The sequence below is a fragment of the Dromiciops gliroides genome, chromosome 3 (assembly GCF_019393635.1).
Source record: "Dromiciops gliroides isolate mDroGli1 chromosome 3, mDroGli1.pri, whole genome shotgun sequence".
Lineage (NCBI taxonomy): Eukaryota > Metazoa > Chordata > Mammalia > Microbiotheria > Microbiotheriidae > Dromiciops > Dromiciops gliroides.
The window spans coordinates 346,849,863-346,861,586 of NC_057863.1; the positions used below are offsets into that span (position 1 = coordinate 346,849,863).

General features: G+C 36.7%; 1 protein-coding gene across 1 annotated transcript; it reads right to left on the reverse strand.

Annotated features, from left to right (window-relative positions):
• Positions 1 to 692: 692 nt before the first annotated feature.
• DBR1 (debranching RNA lariats 1) lies at positions 693 to 9,752 on the reverse strand. Its single transcript, XM_043998176.1, is given in 10 exon segments — positions 693 to 1,277; positions 1,280 to 1,637; positions 2,272 to 2,417; positions 3,509 to 3,586; positions 5,666 to 5,890; positions 6,687 to 6,749; positions 6,751 to 6,773; positions 7,124 to 7,204; positions 8,211 to 8,335; positions 9,365 to 9,752. Coding segments are annotated over 10 exon segments (1,632 nt in total). The 5' UTR covers positions 9,562 to 9,752; the 3' UTR covers positions 693 to 941.
• Positions 9,753 to 11,724: the final 1,972 nt, after the last annotated feature.

Below are 11,724 nucleotides of genomic sequence, written 5' to 3' on the forward strand. Positions count from 1 at the left end.
TGCAGTGGCAGGGTCATAGATCTCAGGCTTATTTTAACATTCCATCTCAGAATGAGGCAGTCAAACCCGGTGCTTAACACAGTATCTAGCACAAAGTAGGTGCTAATAAGTGTTTATTGACTGACCCCAGAATAAGGGGATAATGATTGGCCCAGCATTGGCAGCAGAGCTAAGACCCAGTAGTGACAGCACCAGAGACAGCACCAACGTGGCCACTGCTGCTGCACCACGCCCCGACCTGCTGACGCACAAAGGAGAAGCACCTTGCCCAGAGCACCAGGCAGAGATGGGGGCCCCATTAACAATGACCAGAGACACTTAAAGGTTTATGAAATGCTTTCCTCTAAAAACAATCTTGGGATAGTACAAATGCTAGCCTCATGTTTTAGGTGAGGTAATTTGGTCTGAGAGATGTTACAAGAGTTGTTCATAGTCACAAAGTAGTACTCCAAACTCAGGCTTCAATTATCCTGAATGCAAATCCAGTGTTCTTTTTACTATACTCTTAGTGCTACTGTCTAATGCTTATGGTTCTCTTGTTCATGACATTGCCCCCCAAAATGATCAAACCTCTCCAATTTAACACTCTTCTTAATGCTTTTTCAACTCAGTTAAACAATAAGCTTATTTCTGCATAGCTTAAGTCTACTCAAGTTTAGTAAACTGAGTATGGCAAAAAATTGTTCAACATGTTTTTGCTTTCAGAAAAAAAGTGAATTTAATTTGGAACATGTAAGAAGTTAAACACAGACATGCCCACCCCAACCCTCACCGAAGCAAATGTTGAAATTTCTTGCGTTGATTCTATTGACAATGTTAGGTTAAGTCCAGGAACAAATATTCAAATTCAATGGCATCTGACTACAAGAAGTAAATTGATTGTATATGCTACAATTCATTCTGTATAAAACAAAGTTTATATAAAGTCTTCCCTATTTCTTTCATTCTACATTACTGTCATCCTCTGCAGAATAAATAGCTTGATTCCTTCTCTTAATTTTCTTTTGTAAGTGGTTTCCATTTCCAGTTTCATCACTTAGTCTTTTAAATGATTTCTCAGGTAAATTCTTCCCTTCTTCTGATTCCTGATTTTCACTAGATTTCTCCAGTTCATTTGTGGAATTCATTGTATCATCAGAAGATACTACCATGGAATCTGGTAAAATCCTAATGTCAGAGAAGCTTGTTGAAAAATCAGGAGGGTGATGATCAGATGAGGGTTCCACTGAGGGAGTACTGATGTCACCATGTACTCCTGTAATTACTATCTTCACCCTCATCCATCCTCATCAAGCATTATTTCATCTGGGTTAATAGAGGAAGACAGGACAGAGTTATCTGTGTTATATTCACTTGGTTCTTCTCCTGATCCATTACTGTCCACTTCATCATAATCTCCACGTAATGAACTTTCTTCTGTCCCCTGTTGAATTCTATTATTAATATCAGTGAGGCCGAGCTGGGGCACAAAATCTGTGGTCTGTGGACTGATCCTATGAACTAACTCCATGTGCTTCTGGGGCTTGCTGGGATCATAACATAAAGCTGTCACACTGAAGTTACATGGAACTTTGAGGTCATGGTTCATTTCTTCCAAAACCTCTTTCATTGCTTCTTCTGTTGCACTATAATCCCACCTAGAAAACGTTTGGGAGAAAAATGTATTATTTATTTTTATCTTGATAAAATTAAACAATGTAGAATGGAAATTAAAAATGATTTTGGGCTCACAAACAGAAAATACATTCAATTTTGTTAAGGTAATTTCCAAAACAATTTACTACAGAAAACATAAGTCTATGTTATTCCAAACACAAAGTCTTTCCTCCAAAATGCTCTAGTTACAAAGCAATTTTTAAAATATACATGTGATGAATATCTCCTATCCTTCCCTTAGGTGGTAAGCCTTATTTCTCTAGCCTACTTTATATGTAATTAGCCTTATTTATTTATTTTTTTAACTTTAGTCAGTGGGACAACTCAATTTATTTTGATGATTATTCAAGAATAATTTTCCACCATTCTGGGCTTACTTTAAGTTATGCACATATCAGAAAGAGAAAAACTCTTTTCAATAAAACCATAGCTATTTAATAAACATCTGAATCCCTAAGATGTGCTAACTGGGGATAAAAAGACAAAAACTGGCCCACTCTTTGAGGAGTTAATCTACTGGAGGGGTGGGAGGGAGAGAAAAGGGTAATATCATATACACAGATTAACATATACAAAATATAAATACAAAATAATATAACACTTCATTTGGCTTACTTTGTATGGAGACCATTATTTTCAGGCATATTCCAAAAGCCTCGTGACACATTTATAAGACTATTAGTAGCCTTTAGAATAGTGAGCCATTCAAGATCATATTCCAAATAGTCTGGTGCATTTGAGTCATGATCTACTTCTATTATCTATGTAAAAAAAAGAAAAAAAAGAATATTTTTAGGAAGATCTATTCACTTCAACACTATTACTATTAAAACTAAATACAATATGTTCTTTATTTTTACTACTTAATAAACCATACTTTTGTTCTAAGGGAAGAAATCAATGATCTGACCTCAGGATTAATTACCCAAAAGAAAGAAATCAAGGTATAGAGATGCACTACACATTATTACAGTTATCTAACATTTTAAAAAATATTCTAGCTACCTAAAGCAACACTTTATTTCAGAACTATCTAAAAGAACAATTCTAATTTCCAATCTTTAAAATAATTATAATTCCCCATTTAATTATCCAGCTTCTCAATCACCTAAGCTTCTTCCCTACAGAAAAGGAGGATGAGTGATAGTATATGGTATTTTAAAATAATAGTAATTACAAAGCACTAAGCCTATATCTCCAAATAGAATTTTTTTTAAATTTGTTATTCTATTATGTCATTGTTCCCAAAAACTCGAATTTTGTGTTTCATCTTTTAGACAAACTAATACATTGTTCCTAGTGCTTTGAATTAGTCCAACCATTCTAGAAGCCATCAGGAATTATGTAAAGAAAAGCCACTAAACTATGCAGATAGAGTCAATGTTGATCTGAAATGTCTTTTTCTTTGTTATAAGCAAAGGCTCAATATAGCAGAAAGAGGAGTACATCCAGAAATAACTGTGATATAAAAACAAAAGACTCAAAAAAAGAAAAATGAGACAAAACATACATAAGCAAAAGTGTCCATATATTACTAACATACATTTATATATTAGCACTTTAAAACTTTTACAAAACTCTTCTTTTTCATCAATACTATGAAGCATATAGTACAAGTATTTTACAAATTTATAAACATGAAACCTGAAGCTAAGGGAAATTAAAGTTAAGATATGCCTAAGATCATACAACCAGTAAGCACAAGAGATAGGATTCCAAGTCTTCTGACTCTATGACAAATATACACTGACAGAAAAACTAACATGGATCTCCATGATTAAATGAATGAAATGCCTTTTTTATATTGACTACATAAACACCATAGAAGATAATCATCTTATTTCAGTTTTACCTGTAGGAAGTCTCTATGTGGAAGACATTTGTCTAAGGCTAAAAATTTGGTTACTTTTGGTTGCTGTCCATCATTGGCCTGGAAAACACAAATTATGGTTTAACTGTTAAAAAAGTAACACCTATTAATTAGAAATGGATAAACTATGATACATGGATGTAATAGAATATTTTGGTGCCATAATGAATGACGAATGTCAAGAATTCAGATAATCATCATTAAGATTAATATGTACAATTCAGAATGAAGCAAGCAGAAATAGAAATATACAATAAACAAAAACAAAACCAAAAATAAACAACCCCAACAAACAAAAACTGAAGCTGAATACTATATTTTAGCCCTGGACAAGAGTTGAGAAAATGAACTTCCTTTTCTTCTTTTCAGGGGTGGAGGATTATATGTAGGAAACACCGCCTGTGATGTCAGGCTCCATTGATGTGTTGGTCAGTTTATTTCCCTGAACTGCTTTCTTTCTTTTAAAATTCTTTGTCACAAGTGACATTTTGCTAACTATGGAAGGGGAAAAGGATACATTTAGAAATGAAGTTGATATAAAAATGTAAGCCTCAGTTTCCTTACTTCTCAAGAAGTAGAATTAGATCATGTCTAAGATCCCTTCTTGCCTTAAAAATTCCAAATTTCTCATAATAGAAAGATTGGCCTACTTTACCAAAAGGTACATTCCAGGACTCTTCCCCATTCTCCCACCAAGCTGCCTTGGCCCCCTGAAATTTATCCCTTTCTTATAACATGGCTTCTCCCTCTAGCCTTGCAATCCTAGTTCCAATCATCCTTTTGCAAAGACCAGGAATCATGTAGTACAGAAAAAGAATGAGAGAAGTGCATGAAATAAGGGACTGAACATTTGGAGTCTCTGGGAATGGCCATTACGGGCAGGACAAAAGGCCTCAGTCTGGGCCCTTAAAACTAGGAAGATCTCTATGACATTCAACTAGATATATGTAGAAAGCTTAAAAAAGCAATCAAAAATTTATTGAGAGTCTACTCAGTACAACACTTTGCCTAGATGCTAGGAAGACAAAGTTTGGATATTCCCCATCTTCTAACTTCCCTATAGCCCCCTGCATCATTCTCAACCCACTCTATTCCACTACTAGGTTTCACTTCCTCATTATTCAATTCTTTTGCCTCTTGTAACGGAGACAAACCAGGTTACAATACTAAAATTGTTCTATCAAGGGACACCAATGATCTATTTATCACTGTATTCAATGGCCTTTTCTCAGGCATCATCCACTTTGACCTCTCTGTATCATAATATGGGAAAACTTTCCTTAAAAATATCTCCTCAATATATATAACCTATATCGGATTGCCTGCTATCTATTGGAGGGGGAGGAGGGAGGGAGACAAATTTGAAATTGGAAATCTTATATAAACAAATGCTGAAAACTCTCTACATGTAACTGGAAAATAATAAAATACTTTTCTTTAAAAAACAATCTCAGATAACACCAATTTGTTTCATATAATAATTACCCACGTATACAGGAAATCATTAAATATTTATTAAGTGCCTACTATATGCCAGGCACTGTGCTGGTTTTGGAGATACAAATACAAAAGCAAGACAGTCTTTGCCTCAAAGAGATTACATTTCACTGAGGGGATAGAACATGTTCACAGAACAGCAAACTTATAAGATGTATGTGCATGTGCGCATGTACACACCTCCCCGTCAAAAAATATAATCAAAGTAATTGGGGACTAGGAGGAAAAAGAATGACAACTGGGGTAATCACAAAAGGCCTTTTGAAGGGGGTGCAGTCACTTGAAACAAGCTATGAGCTCTAAGAGGAAGAAATGAGTAAAGAGAATATTCTAAGCATGATCATCATAAGGTTCAAGGGCAAGAAATGCAATATGGTGTACCGGGAACAATAAGTAAATCAGTTTTGTGCCAAAAAGAGGTATATAATTATGGGTATTGAATTAATTGGCCTAAAAGTGGCACCAAGAAACAGGGTATTAGGTCAATTTGTTTTTTCCCCAATTAGTCTGAATAATGAGATATGTAGTTTCTACTTGAAAGAGCTGTGGCATTAATGGGGGAAAGTCCATTTAGGAGTGACATATTAAAATGGCTTTCTAAGTAGGTTTCTCAATAATAACTACATACTTGATATATATTACCTGATGTTTCATGAAAGCTGCAAACTTCACATGAAGGTGTGCAGAGAACCAGTAAGTAGGTTTCAAATGATGTAAAAGCTCTGAAGCAGCAGGGCTTCCTAATGTGTTGTTTTCTACTTCTTGTCGAAAGAAGGATTTTGTTTGAAGCAGTTGCTTTTTATTGCCATAATGGTATATACTTCTTGGCCAGTCATGAGACAGGAATATATCCATAGGCTGTTTAAGCTATAAAACAGAAGAATACAATATTTATGGGTGGCCTAACCTAAAAATCAGGACCCTGACATTCCTCCTCTTCCATAATCCCTCTCCTAGCTACCCAACCATTTAGTCATTCTATCCACTGCTCCTTAAATTAAGACCTCACCCTCCTCTAACATTAAGATGGTTGAAGATGTTATTCAGCTGTTCAAGGCAATAGAAATCCTTGCTCTGAGGAGCTTGAGTCAGCCTTTTACACAACTTCTAATGCAAATTTTTGGTATGTATTTTAGAAGTTTATCATAGCCACACATTTAGTGAACACCTACTATATAAACAGCAACATGCTAGGAAATATCAGGGAATATTAAAAAAAGTCTATGATATAGAACCTGCCATCAGCAACCTCCACTGTAACTGCAGAAGGGATAAATTATATATACATATAAACCACATTACGAGACTTTAAAAAGTAAGACTTTAAAACAAAATCCTAAGATTTCAACAATGTAGGATTAATTGCCCAATTAATGTTATGGACAATAATTATTACAGGACATCAGAGAAAAGAAAAATCAATAAGGGGTAAGAAAAAATGAAGTATAAGGTGGATTGGATTTGAATAGACCAAAAAAAAAGGGAGGGTATTATTAGTGCTAGAATTGAAGAGACAAAACATAAAGGAATACTAGTAAAAGCATCAATAGGTTTCCTCAGCCGATACTACGTAACAAATGCTGCGCCAATCTGAGTACAAAAAATTTGTAGGAGTTTTATAAAAAATGATCTCCAAGCCTGCTTTAGTGTACTTTTTCTATACCTGTTTTAATTTGAAGACTTCAATATTTCTCACATGGTATACACTTCTCACTGAGTTTTTTGATCATAAGGAGGCACTCATAATGTCCTAAAATTAATAAAGTGAAATAAGTTACATTTAAATCACCAGAATATTACACTTTCCTAGTCTTAAGACAATTCACAAATGCTAAAACACATTATAGTTGTTTGCTTAGACTACATGTGCTTTTATATTTTGGGACTGGCACTTTTTAAATTGTTAGAAAAAATTCATTTTTGACTTATGAAATTACTGTAAAAAATTAAATTGTGGGGTAAGAAGGCTTGTAATCTGTAGATTATGTTGTATGTACTTGTTTTAAAGTTATAAGAGTTCACAAAGAAGGACCTATAAAATAACAAGGAAATATGCTGTTACCTATAAGTTTCTATATAGCACTTTGGAAGTCATATTACCTTTGCGGTAATCATGAGATTTGAAGATACCAGAGATTCCACCAATTCTTACACCACGGAATTTAACGACTCCAGCATATCCTAAAAAATTACACATGTAAGTAAAATCCCCATGTGTTTCAATATTACACATCAGACATATGACCTCAGAACTGAATAAATGAGCCAAATATGTATATGATGCATCTAAATTCACAATGTCAATTCATTCTCAGAAAATTACCTTAAATAAGCTTTAAAGTGAAAAGCAATCAGCAACAATACTCAAGAATTAAAAGATAAGGCAAATTATTACCAAGATCTGCTGATAAACAAAAATTTAATAACCTCTTACAAAAATTCTCAACTTCAACATCTTGGTAGGGGTGGTTTTCAAAGCAAGAACTTGCCCTAATACAAAACTTCTGAAGCTTATATGAAAGAAAAAGAAATGATGCCTTCTAAAGAATTCTCATTAGAACAATTTGTCTTACAGCTCAATTAACAACAAATTCAATAGCTCAAACAACACTTATCTACCAGCTGGGAGAGAAAAAAAATAAGGTGTTGTCCCTTAGGAAATTTACTTGGGGAAATGATCAGCCTTTACTTATTTAGCAAAAGCAGGCTTGCACATACATGATTTCACTTGACTTTCAAAACAAACCCTGTAAGGGAAAACAACTCAAATATTATTATTCTCATTTTATGGATGAAGAAATTAAGGATTTGAGACATTGACATAATTATTAAGTGGCAGATCCCTTCCACTTATAAAATATTATGGCTTAACTTTACAAAAAAAGTCAATTAACACCCCCCCCCCCCAGCCAAAAGTACCAGCTATATTTCCAATTGCTTTTCCATACAGATCAAAATAAACAGGACACTGGCTAGAACATGGACATTTTTTCCCTTAAAAAGTTTTAAGCCTTTCATCTCTGGGAGGAGCTTTGGTCCAATTATCCAGATTGGTTACTATCACCAATTGAATATAGACTTACTTTAAATTTCACACAATACCACATACTCCATTGTCTAAAGGTACATATAAAGACATATACATGCATCCTACCATTCCACATAACAAAATATAATAAGCAAATACCTAAATAATATATGTTTGGTGCCACCCAGCCACCATAAGGTAGTTCCTGCAAGTGATTAGAGGCTTCATGATTTCCCCCAATGAAAATAGTAAGAACAGGAGCTTTCTTCTCACCAGAGTAATACCTAGGACACAAGTATAAATTTGTCAATTACACTATACAACCCCATATTGTCAGGCTGCTTTTTATGTCTTATGCTTTTTGTGTCTTATACCTAAATTCTTCCATGATGGCAATATAATACAAACATTTGTATTGCAACAACATCATCGCAAAAATGATGTCATTGGGGAATGTGTATGAGAAGATATGGGAATTATTTTTTGAGGGTATTTTAACCTGCATTTAGGAATAGATAAGCTCTTATGAAGCTGGAGACTATTTTTTTGTTTTTGTCTTTATAATCTCAGTGTCTGGAAAATACAAGATACTTAAGAAATGCTTGTTAAATTAAAGATCGAACATTGAAACAGGCACTTTATAATCCCAGTAACTAGCACATATAAAGTGCTTAAGAAATGCTAGTTAAAATAAAGAAATCAAGTTTATATGGCCCTTTAAAGTTTGCAAAGAGGCTATCTTATTTGATCCTCAAAATAACCCAATAAGATGCTGTCACTGACTACATTTTACAGATAAGAAAATGGACTCACTCAGGTTAAGAGACTTGCCCTGGGTCGTCCAACAATTCAATTCAAACATTTATCAAGCGACTACCATGTGCTAAGTGCTGGAAATACAAAATGAGGCAAAAGACAGTATCAAAGCTGGATCTTTCTGAATACAGATGGACCCTGTATCTTGATCTAAGACGAGACCTTGATACCCACAGACTATCTCGATGTTCAGTTCATACGTCATTACATGTACTCATTCCCCTTTCTCAGATCAGAAAGATGGAGGGATATAAACGACCTCACCTTCATGTAGGGATAAATGGAAACTATAAAAGCTGAGGAATTGCTAACGAGGAAGAGGAAGGAAGAAAGACAAGAGGCAGGAAGAGGGAGGGAAGTGGAAGAACGAGAGGAGAGCGAGAAAAAGAGAGGAGGGGGCAGTCACAGGGTGTGCACGGTGGGGAGGGGGGGGAGGATGGAGGGGGTGGAAGAGCAGTGTTCCTGGGAAGAAGCACCACGAACGAGGTTAACTTAACCTGTAGAAAGTCTGCATGTGCCGGTATTTGGGGGGCACGGCCATGCAGCGGAGGTCGGCCTCGTTGCGCACCGCCTGGAAGTCCCCGCAGCACAGGAGCAGGTCCGCCGGCCCCCCGCCCCGCCGCTCCGCCAGCGCCAGAGTCTCGTAGATCTTGTCCAGCTCTCCATGACAGCAGCCAGTCACAACCACCCGCATCCTGCCGACCTGCAACTGCGACCTCCGGCCTCCCGCCCAGCAATCAAACCAACCGTCGGCTACCTCCTCCACCACACGGGAGAAGCGACTGCCAGATGCTCACCCAGGCCCGGGGAGGCCGGACAGCAGAAGCGAGACTCCCAACCGCAGAAGCGATACTCCCGCCTGCCTCCAGCCCCAGTCAAATTCAAGCGGAAGTGGCGCACTGCAGTACCACCAAAGCTTCGGTACTTCCTGCTAGGCAAGTCTCGCGATGATTAAAGAGAAGCTCCGCCCACGAGAGTTAGCCAGCGCCTGGCCAGTGAACAGGTCTCGTTTGTGGAAAACTTTAGTGTGCAGCTTATAATGTGCACTTCAGGGAGGGTCCTGCGGGAAGTGGGGCGAAGAAAAAATGGATGATTAAAAAAAAAGTTTTTATTGCTGGGGATTTGCTTTTACATTACATACATTTATGGACTGTAACCTGTGAAAGCTCATGCAACATCCCACATTTGTAGCAACCCCACCGCACCACCTCCATCCTAATTTATATAAAAGTTAGCAGAAACATATTTGTCTTCCACGTCTACCCCCAGCGGCGGGGAAAGAAAAGAAAAACAAATTTCTCATAACAAACAAGTCAAGCAAAAGAATGAAGAGAAATACACTTTTGATACCATTCTCCAGAGGGAGAGAAGTAATGCTTATGCTTGGAAAACTTATGAGTGCAACAAGTCAGTACGAGGCTAAGAAGCTCCATCTCCCTTAAACTCTTTTTTTTTTTTAGTGAGGCAATTGGGGTTAAGTGACTTGCCCACGGTCACACAGCTAGTAAGTGTTAAGTGTCTGAGGCCGGATTTGAACTCAGATACTCCTGATTCTAGGGCCGGTGCTCTATCCACTGCGCCACCTAGCTGCGCCTCCCTTACAACTCTTGAAAGAATAAACTTTACCTTGAGGCTGCCATCGCTTCAAGCTCTCTTCCTACATCTCTCCTGACTTCACTTAACCTCTGTTTATTTCAGTTTCCTCATGTATAAAATGGGGAATAATACCAGCTACCTCTCAGGGTTATTGTTAGGATCAATTGAAATAATATTTGTAGCACAGTGTCTGACACATAGTAAATACTTATTTCCTTTGTCTTGTATAGCAGGATGTTGGCTGAGGCAGAGGCTGGGGGTAATGATACCTAAAGCCAAGCGTTAAGTATCATCCAGTGAAGACTGTGAGACCAAGGTTTTCAAAGAGCAGTACAAAGACATCAGAAACCCTGCAACTTGCCATGAATTGCCTCCCCACTCTATGCATGTGCCTGGGTCATATATGTTCCTTGTGTGTGCGTGTCTTTCTATTCATGAACTATGGTTATCCATTTTCACCACCGTGTGTATTTGTGGGAGACTGCCCAAGGTTTATAGGGGAAATGTTGTATGACTAATCTTACAATGCCATTTCAGTAAATGTCTTTATCTTGAGATAATGGTATCCTCCTGCTACCTTGAATAAGGGTCAGTATACTGGCATAGGCTTATGAGCAGAGTTTTAGGAGAACAGATTTATGATCCTACCTTCCAGAGTTGTTCTGAGGATAAAATGAGAAAATTTGTCAAGAAATATTTGTAAAGCATTTTGTATATTTTAAAATGCTATATAAATGCTAGGTGTTATTATTTTTATTTCTTGAAACTAGTGCAGCATCCCTTGTGGACTAAATTCCCAGCTTAACTTGTAGGTTGGGTTTCCCAGGGTTACACCACCAGGTATGTGATGTGTTATTTGGTTGTAGAGTACTTTTTAAAGTTGTTGTTAGTCCTTCAGCCTTGAAGAGGACCAATTACACTAAGAGGGTGATGTTTTGACTTAAGAATGAATTGGATTTAAGTGAGGCAGGGCTGTGCAAAGTCATCAACTTCATTCTCTCCTCCAGAGTCATCAGAGTCCAGTGGCAAGACCATTATAGACCAACCTCTCTATTTGTTTTCTTAGGGCACATTACACTGAAATATTATAATTATTGTCATACAAATTGATTTTTTCAAAAGACTAAGGGCCACAATAATGAATGTGTTCTTGTTATAGTATATATGTTTTTAGAATAACTTGGCTTTACCCTATCACTAAATAGACTCCAGGGCAGTCACAAGGGAAAAATTTAAAAGATTTATAACTAGATTACTGTCA